We start from the raw sequence: 25,238 nt of genomic DNA, 5'->3' as shown, positions 1-25,238 counted from the left end.
ACAGAGGTGCCATAGACAATAATTGCAGACCAGGGGACGAAATACATGCCAGATGTGACTGTTGTTAAAAGTATAAAAATTGAGAACTGATCCACTTCATCCACAAACTAACAGAGGAATGGAAAAAGTTCGTTGAACAATTAGAAAGACACCAATTTAAATCACAGTTTCAGTTCGTCATCCACAATGGATATACTGAAATGATCTATTATCGTCAGCACAAAGTGATTACCTGCTGGTGTTCGGTTGAATGGGCCTAACATCTCCACCTCAGTGAAACAGAGCAGTTTCAGGCAACCTCTGTAACAGTGCCTGCTTCTCATTTAAATGTGCCGCCTTTGCAAAACTCACACAATTTCTGACGTACTGGTCAACATCATTCTTACCTTCCCTTTCAACAGTACTTTTCTGCCACTCTCCGAATCGACGTTCTGCATTCCCTCTAGCCTGATAAGGTGTGATCATGCATTTCGCACCATACTTCTAGCTTCAAGTTCGCTGGAACCACCACTTGTGGTCAAAATTTCGTTTCTGTACATAATAATCCACTGTTGTTTGCCATACTATCTACACTCCTCGTCGGCACTCTGTGCTGCTTGTCATTCCCCAAAGTTCTGACCTAGTGTCTGTATTACCGCTATATTCCTGCTGAACCTGCCCACATTATCATGTTTCTTCCCAGGTTTGTGGATTACTTCGTACTCAAATTCAATGACTTTCAATGCACACCTTGCTAATCAGCAAGATGGGTCCTTCAAAACTAGTAACCACTTCAAAGCTATGTGGTCCAACACTGCTTTGAATTTTCTACCGTGCGGGTAACACCAGAAGCATGTTACTCTGTACACCGACCTAAGCTTGCCTCTCTCTGTTATAGAGTAATTCCTTTCGACTCCAGTGAACTGTCTTGGTGCAAAAGGCAACAGGGTGTTCCTCACCACCCATTTCCTGACTTGAAACACACTCAAGTGAATGACTCAATACATCACATGATAATTTGAACTCCTTTTGAGAGTCTGGAATCATCAACAATGGACTTGACATTAACATATTTTTCAACAAATGATCCACGACATTCTTCTGACCCTACAAACTTAACACCTTCTTTCAACGATTGTGTAAGTGGTTTTTCAATATCCATAAATCCCCTCTTGAACTTCCTGTAATAATTCTTGTAGCCCAGGAAGAATTGCAACTCCTTGGTTGTTCCTGGTACTGGAAAATCTTGCACTGCCTGTACCAACTTAGAATGAGTTCTTACACCATCTTTACTAATGATATGGCCCAAATAATTAACTTCTTCCATCACAAAGTGATATTATTCCACGCTGAGTGTCAAACGGCCTGCTTATATTGCGGCGACGTCAGCCTCCTGACACCTCTCTGAACGGTATGGTGGTGAGTGGTGGGATCGAATTGCTCACTGTACACATTGTTGACAGTTAAGAATTACTTTTATTGACTTCAGTACACGATGTATCGAGGCGACCACGCCCCTCTCTGTTGTCACTGGAAGTAGCTGACATATTTGTAACAGCTTCTGCCATGGCTGCTCACCTACCACACAGCATTGTTGTCAGTAGTCCCACGGTAGGCTGACAAACTTCAGAGGACCTGGCCATTAATGTCAGTGAGATGCCCCACTAAACCTGCAGGGCAGAACAGGTGATTAGGATTGGGGAAAGGGCCAAATAAGGTGTCGGTCAGGTTCACTCAAAATTGTAATTTATTATAATTTAATAACACCTTCACCCAAAACGGCACATAACCAACCTTTAGAACTACAAGTTTCAAAAAGGCAATTATTTCGTGGCTGAGGGCCTCCAAACAAGAAATCTTAAAAATCAACAAAATAAAAATCCAGTTAATAGTAAATAAAATAATTAAAATATATATGGTATCACAGCTAGGCTGGAAAGCCTCAAGACAAAAGTAGATAGAACAAACATATGCAATGTGTAATACAAGCAGCTGAGGGCCACAATTAAATTTGAAAATTTGAAAATATATTACCATAATCTTTTAATTCAGAAGGCCTCAACGTTTTCCCTTAAAGGATAATTTCAAGAATAAGATTTTAAGCGGCTTAAGGCCCACAATTAACTGACAATTGAACACCAGTCTGAAGGACAATAAAGAAAACGGCACTCAGAAGTCTCCAGGGAGGTCGGTCTGCCCTCATTCACTTAGGTGAGACAGGTGGTGAGCCCAACTACACTTGATCCATCGGAACCCAACCAGGGGACAGCCACGGACCGACTGACAAAATGGTTCAAATGGCTCTGAGCACTATGGGACTTAACATCTGTGGTCATCAGTCCCCTAGAACTACTGAAACCTAACTAACCTAAGAACATCACACACATCCATGCCCGAGGCAGGATTCGAACCTGCGACCGTAGCGGTCACGCGGTTCCAGCCTGAAGCGCCTAGAACCGCACGGCCACACCGGCCGGCGACCGACTGACACAACGACTTGCTTGCCACCAATCAGTATATGAGAACTCAAACACAAAAGGTTACGAACGTGATTATCCACCCTCGAAATATGTATTAGCTGTCAAAATTACACACCATGTTGGACAGCAACAATAGGTGAGGAAAGGACGCTGCCTGAAATTACGTTAGTGGCCAGGGCAGGTAACCGTAACACTAACGGTCAAAAGGCAGAAAATTCCGCTAGTGCACTCGAATTATAGTCAACTAATATAGTTAATTGCGCCGCATGGAGGCTAAATTTCAACAATAGTAACACTTGGTGTTGCTCACAGGAAAACCTCCCCAACAGCGAACCACCGAAACGAACCACACAACATGAATGCATGTGACTTGGGTAGTTGAAACCACTACTCAACTTTGACGTCCTGGGTCGGTGAGCCACGAAGCTCGTAGCGATCGGACAGCTTCACACACGCTCCGACACTGCACAGGGACCGCCAGCGGACCTAGCCAATTGCACCGCGCGGAGATAACTTTCCTGGTCTGCAGCAACCGACCTACTCCTTCCAGAATACCGACAACATCTAAAACAGTCATCAGTGGAAATAACACGAACTACACACACAACCTGACAAACACTTGCACGAAGACCTGAACAATACCCAACAGTAACTAAGGACGCACGAAGACAAATCGGGAGACGATGCGCACACACACAGCCGACTCAAGAATGATCGGTGAGCCAAAACGCGTCGTCCGCTAGGACGACCGACTGACGATCCACCAAGACCATGGTCTGTCTCAGGTGATGCTTGGCGGCAATGATCGGGCGAGCCATGTCGGCGCAGACCTCACTGCTGCACTAACCCGACTGCACTAGTGCCGCATTGCAACTCCCCGACTGGCAGATGCGGACTGCACTCCAGACGCGTTCCAACTGACTTGCAGACCCGAACTCGCGACCCGAACCCCCTACGACAGGCAATAACCGGGAAGTAATAGCAGTCGAGCAAAGAATCTACGAGAGGGGATATATCGAAACGCGCTGCTATCGCCAGTCAAGGACAGGCAAAGCAGCAACTCAGTGACAGTAGTAATTTAAATTAACGTAGTGAGGTGGAAGTACGTTAAAAAACAAGGTGTAAAATACATGATGGCGGGAACACGAGCCACACACGGCTGAGTTAGCAATGCACCACTTTCTTCAACGTCATGGAATCCCACATAGCTCCTCACTCTGCTCTGGACAGGAGTCAGATGGCGGCTCACACTTTGGTGCCAAGTGCCACTGGGAAGTCAGAGTCGGCAGCAACAGGCATGGATGGCAGTTTGGCACGGCTGTGGCACCTAGTCTCGTGAAGGACTTAACGCTGGCAGCAGGCACAGCCTGGTCTCGAACCCATGGCTACCGCTGGTAGTGCCCAGTCTTCTCGTTATCTGGCGTGGCTCTGGCATCATAGCGGTGGTGCTGGTTTCCGGTGACGAGAAACGACTCCTGCCTCAAAATTCAGGGTTATCTACAGGGTGGTTATAATTTAACTTCCCCTACTTAACACATTATAACAAGGAAACTAATTATTGTAAGATTACCAGACTAAGTAGCATTAATGTCCAGAGTATGGGGTGCATGATTTCTGTGTGTCACAGCGATACCGTCCAGTTCTAACTATAGGCACCAGGTGCCGTGCTCAGTCATCGTGATTCATAGTCTTACACACCTGACCAGTCGCAGTGCGCTTGTTGAAGTGTCAATACGAGCTTCAACTAATGGAGCAGGGCACTATTGATGAAGCTCTATTATCAAAACAACAGTAATGCTGCAGCTGCAACGTCGAGAATATCGTCGGCTGAAAGGATTACGGAAGGAACCTCTTGGTCCACCTGCTATGCGAAACATGATGAAAAAGTTCGAATCAACTGGAGAACTGAGCGTCGCTCCCGGAAGAGGCCAACGACTGGACCGGACGGGTTGGCCGAGCGGTTCTAGGCGCTACAGTCTGGAACCGCGCGACCTCTACGGTCGCAGGTTCGAATCATGCCTCTGGCACGGATGTGTGTGATGTCCTTAGGTTAGTTAGGTTTAAGTAGTTCTAAGTTCTAGGGGACTGCTGACCTCAGAAGTTAAGTCCAATAGTGCTCAGATCCATTTGAACCATTTGAACCAACGACTGGTTGCACCACAGGTGGTTGATGAAATCGCTGTTGCTATGGCAGACAACGCTGCGCTCAATTCCCGATTTACAGGCAGTGTGCGACTGTGTCGCGACAATTGAACATCCCGTGGGTCGGCTAATTCTTTTTTGAACAAGTTAGCGCTCAAGGACCAAAGACGTGCAGTGTGACTGGGCAGCATTACTGCGACATGCTTCGCCAGCATGTCATACCCGCCCTACAGGAGGGAGACACATTGAGCTCAACAGCTTTCATGCAAGATGGGGCCCCATCGCACATTGCTTGAGAAGTTCACCTGCTTCTCCGAAAAAAAATTTGGAAACGATCGAATTATCAGCCGATCGTTCCCAAATGCTTGGCCGGCACGATCACCTGATCTTACTCCCCGTGATTTCTGGTTGTGGGGCTACTTGAAGGACAGGGTTTACCAGGGCTACATTCACATGTGTGCTGATTTGAAGCGCAGCACATCAGGAGAGATAGCCAGCATATCTACGGACATGATTCGTTCTGGTCAGCTTTCAGAGTCTTGTGGACACTGATGGGCACCATATTGAAAAAAATGGTTCAAATGGCTCTGAGCACTATGGGACTTAACATCTGAGGTCATCAGTCCCCTAGAACTTAGAACTACTTAAACCTAACTAATCTAAGGACATCACACACATCCATGCCCGAGGCAGGATTCGAACCTGCGACCGTAGCACCATATTGAGTCCCTTTTGTAGCAGTAATGGTACCGGTATGTAATGGTACGATGCACCGTAACAGCACTTGAATTTATTGTGCATTATTTCTCTTCCCCATGTCCTTGTATTAATACTACCAAATTTGGTACGATAATTAGTTTCCTTCTTACAACGTGTTAAATAGAGAAAGTTTAATTATAACCACCCGGTATAAGCCTCTCGCATGCATTTCCTTCACTAAAACCCAGCAACTAGTCATGTCACCTACAACAAGAGACTTGTCCTGGTGTAGTAACATCGCCCCGACGCCTACACACTTGCCACTGTGAAGTACAGTTTACTGTTGGCTCGACTATCCTGGCTTTGTAATAGCCTTGCGTGTCTGTTATTGTGACCCATATATCACCACATTAGCGGTTATCAACTCGCTGCTGTAAACAAATGCTCCACTGCAGCTTCCACACTACTTCTCATTACATTTACAAAAGACTTTTAATTTATTCTTAAAGACTGGGTAGCGGTACTACAGTAGTGAGAGTTATCAGAATTGATCTGCAACAACATAGATTACCTTACATTGATATACAGGGTTTCAAAGCATTGTTGAATTGTAATGGGTAGCCGAGAACTAGCACAGCATGTGGGAAACAGATATTTGCAGGAAGAAACAAGGAGGGGCGCTAGAAAATAAAAATGGTTGACGACACAAAATATATCCAAAAGAACATTAAAAACAATGGTAGAATTGGAGTAGGACAGGAGGGAGAGCAAGCATGTCAGAACTGGAAGTAACACGAAAAGAAACAGCAAAACGGACACTGATAGATTTCTCGTTCAAGAGTTCCGTTACGGAACCGTAGTCAGCGCAGAATTTTGGCCTTTATCATTGCCCGACTACATCGTCCACTACATCACTATAAACCGTCAGACAGAGACGGTTTTTAGAAGCACTGCTAAATTAAATTTTGGTCTGCTGAGGGAGGTCACGGAAGCACACATTTGTGAGAAGTTTAGAAGGATAAAGGTGGAATGTTCCCAAGCGTAACACCATTACTGAGTAACGTAAAACCAAAATAAGCCTAAGTAAGCAATACGCAATTAAGGCGTCACTGCGGTCGGAAAATCAAGGAATTTTTATTTTCACCGACTGTATGATCTCAATCCCAACCGTAAAGAAGCTAGAAACAGTGTCAACGTCAGAAAGCATAAGGCAAAAATCGTTAGATAGATGAACTGAAACACTTATCAAAATCAAGAGCAAAAGAAATTTCAGCACCCAAACTTGATTTATCTTGGCATTAAAGAATATAGGTGAGTGAAAGAAAGGCTTATGGAGAAGGTACATTTCTTGAATTAAGTTTATCAAACTTGTGAGGAACAGCGAGGAAGTGTTGAATTTTTTGCACTCTGGATAGGGAAACAGAATAGGACACTGTCTCGAGGCACGGAGACGGTCTGGATAAACATGTGGAAGAAGGCAGACTTGACTGGGAGCCGCAGAGGGAGACACAGTCTGCTTTCTCGAGAATCAGCTCCTCACACCATCGCTGACGAAGTGCTGCCTCGGCTGGCTACAGCAGAAACAGATCTTTCCTCCATGAGTCGTCGACACCGGTGAGAATAGCTACAAGTGCGGTTTATCACAAACGGATCACAATTTGGTGCTTCTGATTCGTTTCACATTAAATGTGGTTACGCAGTACGGTTCGATCTACACTACTGGCCATTAAATCTGCTACACCAAGAAGAAATGCAGATGATAAACGGGTATTCATTGGACAAATATATTATACTAGAACTGACAAGTGATTACATTATCACGCAATTTGGGTGCACAGATCCTGAGAAATCAGTGCCCAGAACAACCAGCTCTGGCCGTAATAACGGCCTTGATACGCCTGGGCATTGAGTCAACCAGAGGTTGGATGGCTTGTACAGGTACAGCTGCCCTTGCAGCTTCAACACGATACCACAGTTCATCGAGAGTAGTGACTGGCGTATTGTGACGAGCCAGTTGCTCGACCACCATTGACCAGATGTTTTCAATTGATGAGAAATCTGGAGAATGTGCTGGCCAGGGCAGCAGTCGAACATTTTCTGTATCCAGGAAGGACCGTACAGGACCTGCAACATGCGGTCGTGCATTATCCTGCTGAAATGTAGGGTTTCGCAGGGATCGAACTAAGGGTAGAACCACGTGTCGTAACACATCTGAAATGTAACGTCCACTGTTCAAAGTGCCGTCAATACGAACAAGAAGTGAGTCGCAAAACACGGATGCGACCATCATGATTCTGTAAACAGAACCTGGATTCATCCGAAAAAATGACGTTTTCCCATTCGTGCACCCAGGTTCGTCGTTGAGCACACCATCGCAGGCGCTCCTCTCTGTGATGCAGCGTCAAGGGTAACCCCAGCCATGGTCTCCGAACTGATAGTCCATGCTGCTGCAAACGTCGTCGAACTGTTAGTGCAGATGGTTGTTGTCTTGCAAACGTCCCCATCTGTTGACTCAGGGATCGAGACGTGGCTGCACGATCCGTTACAGCCATGCAGATAAGATTCCTGTCATCTCGACTGCTCTTGATACGAGGTGATCCAGCACGGCGTTCCGTATTACCCTCCTGAACCCACCGATTCCATACTCTGCTAACAGTCATTGGATCTCGACAAAGCGAGCAGCAATGTCGCCATACGATAAACCGCAATCGCGATAGGCTACAATCCGACCTTAATCAAAGTCGGAAACGTGATGGGACGCATTTCTACTCCTTACACGAGTCATCACAACAACGTTTCACTAGGCAACGCTGGTCAACTGTGTTTGTGTATGAGAAATCGGTTGGAAACTTTCCTCGCCGGCCGTTGGTGTCATGCGGTTCTAGACGCTTCAGTCCGGAACCGCGCGACTGCTACGGTCGCATGTTCGACTCCTGCCTCGGGCATGGATGTGTGTGATGTCCTTAGGTTAGTTTGGTTTAATTAGTTCTGAGTTCTATGGGACTGATGACCTCAGATGTTAAGTCCCATAGTTCTCAGAGCCATATTTCGAAAATTTCCTCATGTCTGCACGTTTTAGGTGTCGCTACCGGCGCCAACCTTGTGTGAATGCTCTGAAAAGCTAATCATTTGCATATCACAGCATCTTCTTCCTGTCGGTTAAATTTCGCGTCTGTAGCACGTCATCTTCGTGATGTAGCAATTTTAATGGCCAGTAGTGTAGTAGTCTAAATGTCCTTTTCGTGTTCCACATTTAGATTTTTCTTTGGGTTTTGTAGATAGTTTTAAAAAAAATTCCTGATCGTTTTATTTGAAAATGAGACGGCTGATTTCCTTTTCTAGCCTTCCCCTAGCCTAGTTCGTGCTTTTACTCTAGTGACCTCGTTCCCATGTGACGTTAACACCTAATTTAGCATCCTATGTCTGCTTCCTTCAAAAAAATTGTTCAAATGGTTCTAAGCACTATGGGACTTAACATCTGAGGTCATCAGTCCCTTAGACTTAGAACTACTTAAACCTAACTAACCTAAGGTCAGCACACACATCCATGCCCGATGCAGGGTTCGAACCTGCGACCGTAGCAGCCCCGTGGTTCCTGACCGAAGCGCCTAGAACCTATCGGCCACACAGGCCGGCTGCTTCCTTCAAGATAACCTAGAATGCTTCGCAGTACATACCCTAAACCGCCTATCGACAAACAAAGACAAGATAATGTTAACATGACAAATGAACACTTAGAACGCTGCCACTACCTAATTAGTTTTATCTGTGAGTGCAAAGCATTGGATCTCGACCAACGCGAGCAGCAATGTCGCGATAAGATAAACCGCAATCGCAATAGGCCACAATCCGACCTTGGAAACGTGATGGTACGCATTTCTCCTCCTTCCACGAGGTATCACAACAACGTTTCACCAGGCAACGCCGGTCAACTGCTGTTTGTGTATGAGAAATACACTCCTGGAAATTGAAATAAGAACACCGTGAATTCATTGTCCCAGGAAGGGGAAACTTTATTGACACATTCCTGGGGTCAGATACATCACATGATCACACTGACAGAACCACAGGCACATAGACACAGGCAACAGAGCATGCACAATGTCGGCACTAGTACAGTGTAGATCCACCTTTCGCAGCAATGCAGGCTGCTATTCTCCCATGGAGACGATCGTAGAGATGCTGGATGTAGTCCTGTGGAACGGCTTGCCATGCCATTTCCACCTGGCGCCTCAGTTGGACCAGCGTTCGTGCTGGACGTGCAGACCGCGTGAGACGACGCTTCATCCAGTCCCAAACATGCTCAATGGGGGACAGATCCGGAGATCTTGCTGGCCAGGGTAGTTGACTTACACCTTCTAGAGCACGTTGGGTGGCACGGGATACATGCGGACGTGCATTGTCCTGTTGGAACAGCAAGTTCCCTTGCCGGTCTAGGAATGGTAGAACGATGGGTTCGATTATGGTTTGGATGTACCGTGCACTATTCAGTGTCCCCTCGACGATCACCAGTGGTGTACGGCCAGTGTAGGAGATCGCTCCCCACATCATGATGCCGGGTGTTGGCCCTGTGTGCCTCGGTCGTATGCAGTCCTGATTGTGGCGCTCACCTGCACGGCGCCAAACACGCATACGACCATCATTGGCACCAAGGCAGAAGCGACTCTCATCGCTGAAGACGACACGTCTCCATTCGTCCCTCCATTCACGCCTGTCGCGACACCACTGGAGGCGGGCTGCACGATGTTGGGGCGTGAGCGGAAGACGGCCTAACGGTGTGCGGGACCGTAGCCCAGCTTCATGGAGACGGTTGCGAATGGTCCTCGCCGATACCCCAGGAGCAACAGTGTCCCTAATTTGCTGGGAAGTGGCGGTGCGGTCCCCTACGGCACTGCGTAGGATCCTACGGTCTTGGCGTGCATCCGTGCGTTGCTGCGGTCCGGTCCCAGGTCGACGGGCACGTGCACCTTCCGCCGACCACTGGCGACAACATCGATGTACTGTGGAGACCTCACGCCCCACGTATTGAGCAATTCGGCGGTACGTCCACCCGGCCTCCCGCATGCCCACTATACGCCCTCGCTCAAAGTCCGTCAACTGCACATACGGTTCACGTCCACGCTGTCGCGGCATGCTACCAGTGTTAAAGACTGCGATGGAGCTCCGTATGCCACGGCAAACTGGCTGACACTGACGGCGGCGGTGCACAAATGCTGCGCAGCTAGCGCCATTCGACGGCCAACACCGCGGTTCCTGGTGTGTCCGCTGTGCCGTGCGTGTGATCATTGCTTGTACAGCCCTCTCGCAGTGTCCGGAGCAAGTATAGTGGGTCTGACACACCGGTGTCAATGTGTTCTTTTTTCCATTTCCAGGAGTGTATGTTGGTAACATTCCTCATGTCAGCACGTTGTAGGTGTCACCACTGTCGCCAACCTTGTGTGAATGCTCTGAAAAGTAATCATTTGCATATCACAGCATCTTCTTCCTGTCGGTTAAATTTCGCGTCTGTAGCACGTCATCTTCGTGGTGTAGCAATTTTAATGGCCAGTAGTGTAGTATCGTAGCCATGGACTCAACCTTGACTGAACGGTTTTAAGGATTTGCTTATGCAATCTAATCCCTGCTTTCTGGTTCTGTCTGAGCAATCACTGCGCGTCCAGCCGTGATGATGAATTTTAGAGAACCATCTGTTGGGATGACAATCACTTTTATCCTACCTATCCCTTGTAGGCTTTGCAAAGCGTTCTAATATTTATTTAATAAGCAACTATGTTCAATGTTTGTGAACACTTTTTTTGTATTTGCTATTTTTATTAATAGGTAGTTTTCCATTTTCTCATATGTGTGCACTCTAAGAGCGTTAGGTTCAATTTCGACCAAGGCCTTCAATTCAGTAGATGATTGACCCCTCCAGTTAATAATCCTTAATTAACTACATTATTACAATTCACGTTTAAGTGCCTGACAGAGAGTTTTTGTAAGAACCAACATCCATGACTCATTCACGTGGCCCAAATATTGCTTATTATTCGATCCTTGTGCGACAGATCTTTTTCCATGTCTGAGTTCATAGAGAGCAATCTGTCTCTTGGTCGGTCCAGCCGAGACATTATTAAAATGACCCTATTGAGGTTAGTTAGAGTCGGCGGCTTGCAGCTGGATTAATGAAAAATATAGAGAACCTAAGATGGTGATTTAAATGCTTCAGGTGTCTACACAGACCGTCCCAAATTGAGCACAACACACAGAACATTCATACAACCATATGAAACTGTCATAATAGTCCTTCTTTGGGATTTTGTTCGACTTACGATTCTCATTCGCACCTTCTACATCTACATCTACATTTATACTCCGCAAGCCACCCAACTGTGTGTGGTGGAGGGCACTTTACCTGCCACTGTCATTACCTCCCTTTCCTGTTCCACTAGCGTATGGTTCGCGGGAAGAACGACAGCCGGAAAGCCTCCGTGCGCGCTCGAATATCTCTAATTTTACATTCGTGATCTCCTCGCGAGGTATAGGTAGGCGGAAGCAATATATTCGATACCTCATCCAGAAACGCACCCTCTCGAAACCTGGACAGCAAGCTACACCGCGATGCAAAAAAATGGTTCAAATGGCTCTGAGCACTATGGGACTTTCTTCTGAGGTCATCAGTCCCATAGAACTCAGAACTACTTAAACCTAACTAACCTAAGGACATCACACACATCCATGCCCGAGGCAGGATTCGAACCTGCGACCGTAGCGGTCACGCGGTTCCAAACTGAAGCGCTTAGAACCGCACGGCCACACCGGCCGGCCACCGCGATGCAGAGCGCCTCTCTTGCAGAGTCTGCCACTTCAGTTTGCTAAACATCTCCGTAACACTATCACGCTTACCAAATAACCCTGTGACGAAACCCGCCGCTCTTCTTTGGATCTTGTCTATCTCCTCTGTCAACCCAACCTGGTACGGATCCCACACTGGTGAGCATTACTCAAGCATAGGGCGAACGAGCGTTTTGTAGGCCACCTCCTTTGTTGATGGAATACATTTTCTAAGGACTCTCCCAATGAATCTCAACCTGGCACCCGCCTTATCAACAATTAATTTTATATGATCATTCCACTTCAAATCGTTCCGTACGCATATTCCCAGATATTTTACAGAAGTAACTGCTACCAGTGTTTGTTCCGCTATCATATAATCTTACAATAAAGGATCCTTCTTTTGTATGCATTCGCAATATCTTACATTTGTCTATGTTAAGGGTCAGTTGGCACTCCCTGCACCAAATACAGCATCATCCGCGAAAAGCCGCATGGGACTTCCGACACTATCTACTAGGTCATTTATATATATTGTGAAAAGCAATGGTCCCATAACACTCCCCTGTGGCACGCCAGAGGTTACTTTAACGTCTGTAGAAGTCTCTCCATTGCGAACAACATGCTGTGTTCTGTTTGCTAAAAACTCTTCAATCCAGCCACACAGCTGGTCTGATATTCCGTAGGCTCTTACTTTGTTTATCAGGATACAGTGCGGAACTGTATCGAACGCCCTCCGGAAGTCAAGGAAAATGGCATCTACCTGGGAGCCTGTATCTAATATTTTCTGGGTCTCATGAACAAATAAAGCGAGTTGGGTCTCACACGATCGCTGTTTCCGGAATCCATGTTGATTCCTACTGAGTAGATTCTGGGTATCCAGAAATGACACGATATGCGAGCAAAAAACATGTTCTAAAATTCTACAACAGATCGATGTCAGAGATATAGGTCTATAGTTTTGCGCATCTGCTCGATGACCCTTCTTGAAAACTGGGACTACCCGTGCTCTTTTCCAATCATTTGGAACCATCCGTACCTCTAGAGACTTGCGGTACACGGCTGTTAGAAGGGGGCCAAGTTCTTTCGTGTACTCTGTGTAGAATCGAACTGGTATCCCGTCAGGTCCAGTGGACTTTCCTCTGTTGAGTGATTCGAGTTTCTTTCCTATTCCTTGGACACTTATTTAGATGTCAGCCATTTTTTCGTTCGTACGAGGATTTCGAGAAGGAACTGCAGTGCTGTCATCCTCTGTGAAACAGCTTTGGAAAAATGTGTTTAGTATTTCAGCTTTACGCGTGTCATCCTCTGTTTCAGTGCCATTATCATCCCAGAGTGTCTGGATATGCTGTTTCGATCCACTTACTGATTTAACGTAAGACCAGAACTTCCTTGGATTTTCTGTCAAGTCGGTACATAGATTTTACTTTCGAATTCCCTGAACGCTTCACGCATAGCCCTCCTTCTTCGGTCTTGGTGAACCATCAGAGACACATTCTGAATTTTGTCGTTTTGTGATACGTTCATATTGATAACACCAAATCTCGTCATCCAGAGAAGAAATATCTGCGCTTTTCATTTCTGTCAAGTCGCAATACACGTCCACAGGTTATTATTATTATTCTTTACTTTCTCAGACGTTAAGTCTGGTTAAAAATGAAAAGTGACGCGGACCTTGATCAGGCGTCACTTCCTTTTAACTGTATGGTATGTGTTATATTGCATTTAGGAACTTTCGGGTAATTGAACATGTATCAATAATTACTGATTTCTGTAGTTGTATATATACGTTTGGATGTAGCTCTATTGCATTGATGTACTGGTGGATATTGTGTGGTATGACTCCTGTAGTTGATAGTATAATTGGTATGATGTCAACTTTATCCTGATGCCACATGTCTTTGACTTCCTCAGTCAGTTGGATGTATTTTTCAATTTTTTCTCCTGTTTTCTTTTGTATATTTGTTGTATTGGGTATGGATATTTCGATTAGTTGTGTTAATTTCTTCTTTTTATTGGTGAGTATGATGTCAGGTTTGTTATGTGGCGTTGTTTTATCTGTTATAATGGTTCTGTTCCAGTATAATTTGTATTCATCATTCTCCAGTACATTTTGTGGTGCATACTTGTATGTAGGAACTTGTTGTTTTAAAAGTTTATGTTGTAAGGCAAGCTGTTGATGTATTATTTTTGCGACATTGTCATGTCTTCTGGGGTATTCTGTATTTGCTAGTATTGTACATCCGCTTGTGATGTGATCTACTGTTTCTATTTGTTGTTTACAAAGTCTGCATTTATCTGTTGTGGTATTGGGATCTTTAATAATATGCTTGCTGTAATACCTGGTGTTTATTGTTTGATCCTGTATTGCAATCATGAATCCTTCTGTCTCACTGTATATATTGCCTTTTCTTAGCCATGTGTTGGATGCGTCTTGATCGATGTGTGGCTGTGTTAGATGATACGGGTGCTTGCCATGAAGTATTTTCTTTTTCCAATTTACTTTCTTCGTATCTGTTGATGTTATGTGGTCTAACGGGTTGTAGAGGTGGTTATGAAATTGTAGTGGTGTAGCCGATGTATTTATATGAGTGATTGCTTTGTGTATTTTGCTAGTTTCTGCTCGTTCTATAAAGAATTTTCTTAAATTGTCTACCTGTCCATAATGTAGGTTTTTTATATCGATAAATCCCCTTCCTCCTTCCTTTCTGCTTAATGTGAATCTTTCTGTTGCTGAATGTATGTGATATATTCTATATTTATGGCATTGTGATCGTGTAAATGTATTGAGTGCTTCTAGGTCTGTGTTACTCCATTTCACTACTCCAAATGAGTAGGTCAATATTGGTATGGCATAAGTATTTATAGCTTTGGTCTTGTTACTTGCTGTCAATTCTGTTTTCAGTATTTTTGTTAGTCTTTGTCTATATTTTTCTTTTAGTTCTTCTTTAATATTTGTATTATCTATTCCTATTTTTTGTCTGTATCCTAGATATTTATAGGCATCCGTTTTTTCCATCGCTTCTATGCAGTCGCTGTGGTTATCCAATATGTAATCTTCTTGTTTAGTGTGTTTTCCCTTGACTATGCTATTTTTCTTACATTTGTCTGTTCCAAACGCCATACTTATATCATTGCTGAATATTATTATTATTATTATTATTATTATTATTATTATTATTATTATTATTATTATTCTCGAGTCAAGCTGTGTAGGATGAACATTGCACACATTCCTGATTGTAGTGTGTTGCATAGTTCTGGCTTATTAATTTTTTATTTTGCGATCAGGTAGCAACATTTATCTTATATACTAGACTGTGCAACACGATTAAATGCTCAGTTTTTTGAAACACCGTCACTGTCTCCCATTGCGACGCGTAAGTTCGAAATTTAGCTCAAAGATGCCTATAACCTTCCTGTGTAATGGTACAATAGCGTGGCGTCCTGTGACGTCACCCTCGGGCTCGGTGACGCTACTGACAGCAAGGTGTCGGCACATTCGGAAAAAGGACAGAGCTCAGAAGTTCATGTGGAGTGCAAAGTGAGTTAATGATGTCTCACCACAATTCTGCCCAACGCTACACGATGGGAAAGTCGTTACAGTCGCTCTTGCTCACGTTTCATCCCTTCTTGCAGTACGTCGCTCAGCGTTTAAATCATGGAGTTTTCTTATGAGCGGCCGAGGAAAACATTCCAGACACACCGCCGTTCAGACCCAAACATCCAGATATCAGTCAGATCTGTACCAAACGCTGTACGTCAATACATTATTGACCAAAACTCCGATGTACACTCATGCTCATGAATTAAGAATAATGCTGATACATGGTGAAACAACGCTCTGGTGGGCGGTTTGCGGGTTTAAATCACCTCGGGGTATGATAATGCGGTGCATTTGACCTGCGGTCGTCGCACGGTGGCGCTGGCAGCAGTCCACATACGCAGAGGTATATTGGTGCATGTCAGAGTACGGTGCAGCGAGTGAGCGTGCGGACGTTTTCAGACGTTCAAATGGTGACAGTGTGTTGAAAATGGCTCAAAGAACACATATTGATGACGTTATGAGGGGTAAAATACTAGCGCTACTGGAGGCTGGTCAAACACAGCAGGTCGTAGTCCTCCGTGTGCCACAAAGTGTGATCTCAAGATTATGGCAACGACTCCAGCAGACAGGAAACGTGTCCAGGCGCTACAGTACGGGATGTCCACAGTGTACAACATCACAAGAAGACCGATATCTCACCATCGGTGCCCTCAGACGGCCACGGAGTACTGCAGGCCCCTGGAACAGTTGTCTCCAGACACACAGTCTACAGACGACTGAACAGCCATGGTTCGCCTGGAGACCTGCAAGGTGCATTCCACTGACCCCAGGTCACAGGAGAGCCCGTAAAGCCTGGTGTCAAGAACACCGTACATGGTCATTGGAACAGTGGTCCCAGGTTATGTTCACGAACGAGTCCCAGTATAGTCTGAACAGTGATTCTCGCCCGGTTTTCATCTGGCATGAACGCTGAAGCAGATACCAATCCCTTAATGTCCTTGAAAGGGACCTGTATGGAGGTTGTGGTTTGATGGTATGGGGTGGGATTATGATTGGTGCACGTACACCCCTGCATGTCTTTGACAAAGGAACTGTAACAGGTCAGGTGTATTGGGACGTCATTTTGCACCAGTATGTCCGCCTTTTCAGGGGTGCAGTGGGTCCCACCTTCCTCCAGATTGATGGTAACGCACGGCCCCACCGAGCGGCCATCGTGGAGGAGTACCTTGAAACAGAAGATATCAGGCGAATGGAGTGGCCTGCCTGTTCTCCAGACCTAAGCCCCATCGTGCACGTCTGGGATGCTCTCGGTCGACGTATCGCTGCACGTCTTCAAACCCCTAGGAGCTCCGACAGGCACTGGTGCAAGAATGGCAGGCTTTACCCCTGCAGCTGCTCGACCACCTGATCCAGAGTATGCCAAAACGTTGTGTGGCCTGTGTACATGTGCGTGGTGATCATATCCCATACTGATGTCGGGGTACATGCGCACGAAACAGTGGCGTTTTGTAGCACATGTGTTTCGGGACGATTTTCTCAACTTATCTCGAATACCGTAGACTTACAGATCTGTGTCGTGTGTGTTCCCTTTGTGCCTATGGCACCACATTCTGCAATTATCCTTAATTTATGAGCATGAGTGTAGTTCGTACTATTGTGCTGTCGTCCAGTAGAACGGGCCTAAACGTTAATTGATTGCAACACTAGAACTATGGAGCACAAGAAAAGCGTAACTGTGAGTTACATACATGCACAGCTCCCGTGGGGAAGTTGGTCGAGAGTTGGATCGTTGCATAAAGTGTCTTGAGTTCCAATCCTAATGATCACTTTTTTTTTTACTGTATTATGCATGAAACTGCGAACTGCGAAAAAGCCTTTTACATGCCATATAACAGTTTCACACGCAAACAGTTAAAATAAATTGTCACTAGTGGGGTTTGAATGCGGGACGTGTGGGACCTCACACAGTAGCAACCCACCGATAAGAGATTTACAAAACTCTCACTCATACAAACGCTTTTCTTGTGCTCCGTACTTCTGGCGTTACTTTTAATTACCGTTTACGTATATTCTGTTGGACGACGGCACATAGCGCGAACTAAATCGGAGCTTCGGTTGATACTCTATCGATAAAGAAAGCTTTGTACCGATCTGATTGACATGTGGAGGTTTGGATGTCAGAATCGGCACGAAAAGGCCTCAGGGGGTTTCAAAAGCGGTGTCAGTGAAATCACCCCTTTCCTTGGGGACGTCGATTCCCACATGTTTCATGGTCGTAAACGACAGTTTACAGTGCGATGAGCAATAGGACGATGTTCCTTGCACTCTTTGATACCGCTGACATCTCACTGATGCTTAAATCCTAAGGACATCGTGAGCTAGTAACACCATTAAATGTGTTCTCACCTGTTTGAATGCAGTGCGACTGCAATTTTTATGCTGGTGTTTACGGTGGAACCACTAGGTACCGTTCAAACACCTTCGACGAAATCTGAATGTGATGCAAAGCAGCAAGTGGTTCTTATGATTTTACAATCCTCCTGTTTCACTTCACTTTAACCACATTCTTCTCGACAGATCTCAGTATGAACGCTAAAGACCTCGATGTCGTGCATCCAGACAATTCTATCATTCATTCATTCACCTATTTAAAGTGGAGGACGAGGGCTATGCAACACGTCTGCGCGTTGTGTACCAATATTACTGTGGCCGCGCGGGGTAGCCGTGCGGTCTTGGGCGCCTTGCCACGGTTCGCGCGGCTTCCCCCGTCGGAGGTTCGAGTCCCTTGGGCATGGGTGTGTGGTGTGTGTTGTCCTTCACGTAAGTTAGTTTAAATTAGATTAAATAGTGTGTAAGCCTAGGGACCGATGACCTCAGCAGTTTGGTCCATAGAATTTACCACTAATTTCCAATATTACTGTGCTTCACTAACAAAATTCTATTCGCTTAGAAGAACAGAACAAATTAATCATTGTCCAACACGCTGCAACAACAGACTTCGGAGCCCGCGGTGTGCTCAGATCGAAATTTTCTGGACACTCCCCAGTGTCAGTGCTTTGAGTAAAGGTATCAGTTCTCTTCGTTCTCATTGTGTATTTGTTTTGAGTTACCTTCTGTATTACAGAAGTTCTTTCTATGTTTGTCCAAGGCTTATCAGGTCATGTTACTTGACAGTGACACGTCACGTGAAAGTTACTGTCGTCCTTAAGGTTTGCACACCTGTATACAGAGGTTTACATGACACGGGAAACGTCATTCTTTTTAGAAAGAGGCGTATTTAGGAAAGACAGTCCGTGTAAGTGACGGATATTTGGTACTCAAGTTAAACAAACGTCATGTAATGCTGTGTTTCAGGGCTGGAACTAACTGACGTGAGATACCGGACTACAATGAACCGCTATGCATCATGCAGCATGGCCACTGGAATGATGGCGACCGGTTTGGTGGCATGGATTATGCCTGACTGGACCTACTGTCTGTCGTTCGCTACTGTCAGCTGCCTTGCATTGCTGCTTTTTTTCAGGTAAACACACGAAGTATAGTAAATCTTACTCGTAAGTTGCGTAATTTGTCCAGTATTTCTCGCGATACTAAAAAAAATTCGACCCTATTAGTGACCACGTCACAAATTTGCTCATAATACGAAGACAATAAGTTGCAAATATCTGCAAAAGGTAGCATCTCATTCTGCACCAACAGATAATACACTGAAGCGCCAAAGAAACTGGTATAGGCATACGTAATCAAATACAGAGATATGTAAACAGGCGAACACGGCGCTGCTGTCGGCAACGGCCAATATAAGACAACAAGCGTCTGGAGCAGTTGTTCGACCGGTTACTGCTGTTACAGTGGCGGGTTATCAAGATTTAAATGAGTTTGAACGTGGTGTTATAGTCGGCGCACGAGCGAAGGGACACAGCATCTCCGAGGTAGCGATAAAGTGCGGATTTTCCCGTACGACTATTTCACGATTGTACCGTGAATATCAGGAATCCGGTAAAACGTCAAATCTCCGACATCGCTGCGGCCGGAAAAAGATCGTTCAAGAACGGGACCAACGATGTCTGAAGAGAATCGTTTAACGTGACAGAAGTGCAACCCTTCCGCAAATTGCTGCAGATTTCAGTGCTGGGCCATCAACAAGTGTCAGCGTGCGAATCATTCAACGAGCTTCATCGATATGGGCTTTCGGAACCGAAGGTCCCCCCGTGTACCCTTGATGACTGTACGACACCAAGCTTTACGATTCGCCTGGGCCCGTCAACACTGACATTAGACTGCTGGTGACTGGAAACATGTTGCTTGGTCGGACGAGTCTCGTTTCAAATTGTCTCGAGCGGATGGACGCGTACGGGCATGGAGACAACCTCATGAATCGATGGACTCTGCATGTCAGCAGGGGACTGTTCAAACTGGTGGAAGTTCTGTAATGATGTGGGACGTGTGCAGTTGGAGTGATATGGGACCTCTGATACATCTAGATACGACTCTGGCAGGTAACACGTTCGTAAGCATCCTGTCTGATCACCTGCATCCATTCATGTCCATTGTGCATTCCGGCAGATTTGCGCAATTCCAGCAGATCAGTACCACACCCCACACGACTGCTACAGAGTGGCGCGCGAACACTCTTCTGAGTTTAAACACTTCCGCTGGCCACCAAACTCCCCAGACATGAACATTATTGAGCATATCTGGGATGCCCAACAACGTGTTATTCAGAGGACATCTCCACACGCTCGTACTCTTACAGATTTATGGACAGCCCTGCAGGATTCAGGGTGTCAATTCCTTCCAGCACTACTTCAGACATTAGTCGAGTCCACGCCACGTGCTGTTGCGGGGCCTCTGCATGCTCGCGGGGGACGAACACGATATTAGGCCGGTGTACCAGCTTCTTTGCCTCTTCAGTGTAATTTACGAACGATAACATGCAACTTGAGATTGTCTGCGGAAAGACGACTACGTTGAGTAACACCATCTTTTAAATACGAATGCATGGTTTTGTGACGAGATGTACTGATATAATCCTTTCGAGTTTGCATCAAGTGGTTTTAAAATCCACGAGCTTTCTGCCGGGTCCTCCTCGGCCATCGACAGAAAGTCATCACTTGACAAAGGCCGAGGGGTAGTCGGCTGGAAGTTCGTGGATTTTAAAACCACGAGAGAATTTTATCAACATCTGTTATGTTGTTGTTGTTGTTGTTGTTGTTGTTGTGGTCTTCATTTCTGAGACTGGTTTGATGCAGCTCTCCATCTATCCTGTGCAAGCTTCTTCATCTGCCAGTACCTATTGCAACCTACATCCTTCTGAATCTGCTTAGTGTATTCATCTCTTGGTCTCCCTCTACGATTTTTACCCTCCACGCTGCCCTCCAATGCTAAATTTGTGATCCCTTGATGCCTCAGAACATTTCCTACCAACCGATCCCTTCTTCTAGTCAAGGTGTGCCACAAACTCCTCTTCTCCCCAATTCTATTCAATACCTCCTCATTAGTTATGTGATTTACCTATCTAATCTTCAGCATTCTTCTGTAGCACCACATTTCAAAAGCTTCTATTCTCTTCTTGTCCAAACTGTTTATCGTCCACGTTTCACTTCCATACATGGCTACACTCCATACAAATACTTTCAGAAACGACTTCCTGACATTTAAATCTATACTCGATGTTAACAAATTTCTCTTCTTCAGAAACGCTTTCCTTGCCATTTCCAGTATCCATTTTATATCCTCTCTACTTCGACCATCATAAGTTATTTTGCTACCCAAACAGCAAAACTCCTTTACTACTTTAAGTGTCTCATTTCCTAATCTAATTCCCTCATCATCACCCGACTTAATTCGACTACATTCCATTATCCTCGTTTTGCTTTTGTTGATGTTCACCTTATATCCTCGTTTCAAGACACTGTCCATTCCGTTCAAATGCTCTTCCAAGTCCTTTGCTGTGTCTGACAGAATTACAATGTCATCGACGAACCTCAAAGTTTTTATTTCTTCTCCATGGATTTTAATACCTACTCCGAATTTTTCTTTTGTTTTCTTTTACTGCTTGCTCAATATACAGATTGAATAACATCTGGGAGAGGCTACAACCCTGTCTCACTCCCTTCCCAACCACTGCTTCCCTTTCATGCCACTCGACGCTTATAGCTGCTATCTGCTTTCTGTACAAGTTGTAAATAGCCTTTCGCTCCCTGTATTTTACCCTGCCACCTTTAGAATTTGAAACAGAGTATTCCAGTCAACATTGTCAAAAGCTTTCTCTAATTCTACAAATGCTGAAACGTAGGTTTGCCTTTCCTCAATCTTTCTTCTAAGATAAGTCGTAAGGTTAGTATTGCCTCACGTGTTCCAATATTTCTACGGAATCCAAACTGATCTTCCCCGAGGTCGGTTGTGTTGTACGTCTGAAAGTCCAGAAGTCTGCGATGGAAGTTGCCCCAGTCTTGATCCCCCGGTCTGAAGGCTGGAACAGTGGACAAGTGGTGCACTGCAGGTGCAGCCCGCTGTGCTAGTTCCTCCGGTTTGACTATCGCGTGGCTTCTTGTAGTTCGTCTTGCTCAACCAGATGCATCAGCATCAGTTGCCACAATTTCAAGAGTTATGTGTGCATAGCGGCACTTCATACTGCAAGCAGAATCCAGTCGGCGCTGTAACTAGAATCTTCGTCACCATGCAAAATTCGTCACTGTGGTTGGGACTACCCTGATTTACTCAGCACAGTGAAATAGCAGTCACAGTACAGCAAGTGAACAAGTTCACAAACTGCCCATGCACTCCACTAGAGCCTAAAATAGAAAAATACTGTTTAACCAGGCTACAATGCCAAAATACACTGAAGAGCCAAAGAAACTGGTACACCTGCCTAATATCGCGTAGGGCCCCCGCGAGCACGCAGAAGTGCCGCAACACGACGTGTCAAGGACTCGACTAATGTCTGAAGTGGTACTGGAGGGAACTGATACCACGAATCCTGCAGGACTGTCCATAAATCAGTAAGAGAACTATGGGGTGGAGATCTCTTCTGAACAGCACGTTGCAAAGCATCCCATATATGCTCAAAAATGTTCGTGTCTGGGGAGTTTGGTGGCCAACAGAAGTGCTTAAACTCAGCAGAGTGTTCCTGGAGCCACTCTGTAGCATTTCTGGACGAGTGGGGCTTCGCATTGTCTTGCTGGAATTGCCCAAGTATGTCGGAGTGAACAACGGACATGAATGGATGCACGTGATCAGACATGATGTTTACGTACGTGTCACTTGTCGGTGTCGTATCAGGAGGTATCAGGGGTCCCATATCACTCCAACTGCACACGCGCCACAACATTACAGAGCCTCCTTCAGCTTGAACAGTCTCCTGCTGACACGCAGGGTCCATGAATTCATGACGTTGTCTCCATACCCGCACGTGTCCATCAGCTCGATACAATTTGAAACAAGACTCATCCGACCAGGCAACACGTTTCCAGTCATCAATAGTCCAATGTCGGTACTGACGGGCTCAGGCAGACGTCAAGAGTACACGAGTGGGCCTTCGGCTCCGAAAGCCCATATCGATAAAGTTTCGTTGAATGGTTCGCACGCTGACACTTGTTGACGGCCCAGCATCGAAATTTGCAGCAATTTTCGGAATGGTTGCACTGCTGTACCGTTGAACGGTTCTCTTTAGTCGTCGCTGGTCCCGTTCTTGCACGGTCTTTTTCCGGCCGTAGCGATGTCGGAGATTTGATGTTTTACCGGATTCATGATATTCACAGTACACTCGTGAAATGATCGTACAGGAAAATCACCACTTATTCGCTACCTCGGAGATGCCGTGTCCTTCGATCGTGCGCCGACTATAACACCACTTTCAATCTCCGTATTTGAATGTGTCATGCCTGTACCTGTTTCTTTTGTGCTTCACTGCAGTTTCAACGTCGTCCGCCAAAATATAGCTTAGTGAAATAACTTCCAGAAGACCATGTCTATCTATACTTTAATAGTGAACGCTCCCAGCCAGAAGGCACAGTGTGGTGCAAACGCGTGAAGCAAACACGAAAGCATGCCACGGAAACGCACACGTGCTTCCCAGAGCCAACTGAGCGGCTCAAATTTTAGGCCTTCCGAGTGGCGGGATGATCCATTTGGAGAACTGCCACACAAATTGGACGTGCTGCGTCAGTTGTGCTGGTATCAGTGGTCACGTGAACATTCTCACACTCATAGACGTGGTCATGCACTTCGACGCAGTGCATACGCCCGCCACGATCGTCGTATTTGTAATGGCAGCATTGATAGATCTTATAGCTACCATAGCACAGATAAGAGGGTTTGTGAGCCCAGACCTGTCAACACTGTTGCGGACCGGTGATAGCAGTAGGACTACCTCGCGTCCGTCGGCCGTCGTAATTTAATTTATTATTTATTGGTAATGTTTATTGCTACCGACTTACGTGGTGGGCCTTAATCAAAATATTTCATTTAATTTTGATTTACAGTTAAATGCTTTTGTGAAGTTCTCCTTTTTAACAATATTTATCTTAAATTATTTGTTACGTTAATGAATGTTAGACTCGCTGAATCTTAAAACATGAGTATATAAGCTGAACAATGGAATAAACTTTTCAGACTAATTTCCTCGGCTAGTCACTTCACTTTAAAGCAAAAAATCTTTAGTTATTAATTACAATTGCGGCCCATACACGTGCGAGAGTATTTTTTCTTACCTCCGTTAACCACTGCATTGTAGTCGCAGTTCTGGCTCTGGCTCTCGTCTGTTGTACTGAAAATAAGAATCTTAAAGCTACGTATTTTCTGCAGCGTCGGACGGCTGTGAGAAAGATGTATATTATGTTAACAGCGGGCGAGTTTTTCGCTTCCGCTAAATTTTATAGGTTAATATCGCCACGTAATGGCGTCGTTTGCTGCATCGGCCGCTGCAATTGTTGTACTGTAAATTACTCGAATGCTGGTTAATTTAAGGAAGGCGGACATGAAATCGGGATCGCCTCTTACAAATTAAAAGTGAACAATAATATTAAATCAATATATTATCTGCTTAATTGGTACAAATATGCTTACATTGGCCAGCACTCGCAAGATGTCCGTCTACACGCAACCAAGACAAGAGAAGAACTGAAGACGACTAAAAAATTAACAAAAGAGCGTATCTTGTCGTCTCTTTAGATCATTTTGTTATATTTCTTTGCCCTCGAAACTTACACAGAGAAATTATTATTTTACGGGTACATGAGAAAAATCTATATTATTCAATTTTTAAATGTCCTTCTTTATGAATACTGTTTTTAAGTCTTTTCGTATTATTTCACTGGGGACGCTATAACGCCCGCACCTTATGGTCTGGGATACGTTAAGCTACACTTCTCGTTCACCTGTGGTTTTCCTGGAGGGGACGCTAACAAGCTCTCCGTACGTGTAGAATGTTGTTAGATCCGTTCGTTTGCGTCTTGGGAAAGGAAAGTAATGTGTTGTTCCAACAGGACAATGCTCGCTCAGACACTGGCTGTGAAGCTCAAAGTGCTCTGCAAGGCCTGCAGAAACTTCCCTGGCGAGCACAATCTTCGGACTCC

The 25,238-nt window shown here is 45.3% G+C and overlaps 1 protein-coding gene across 1 annotated transcript in view; it reads left to right on the top strand.

Moving 5' to 3' along the window:
* LOC126252327 (solute carrier family 22 member 7-like) overlaps positions 1–25,238 on the top strand; it is a 187,191-nt gene that overhangs the window by 101,041 nt on the left and 60,912 nt on the right. Inside the window, exon 5 of the mRNA XM_049953214.1 lies at positions 19,015–19,183. Coding sequence (XP_049809171.1) covers positions 19,015–19,183 — 169 coding nt within the window. The remainder of the gene's footprint in view (positions 1–19,014; positions 19,184–25,238) is intronic.

This window comes from Schistocerca nitens, chromosome 4 (assembly GCF_023898315.1).
Source record: "Schistocerca nitens isolate TAMUIC-IGC-003100 chromosome 4, iqSchNite1.1, whole genome shotgun sequence".
In the NCBI taxonomy this organism is placed as follows: domain Eukaryota; kingdom Metazoa; phylum Arthropoda; class Insecta; order Orthoptera; family Acrididae; genus Schistocerca; species Schistocerca nitens.
Note: the sequence above shows the minus strand (reverse complement) of the source record. Positions and strands in the feature narration are given on the sequence as shown.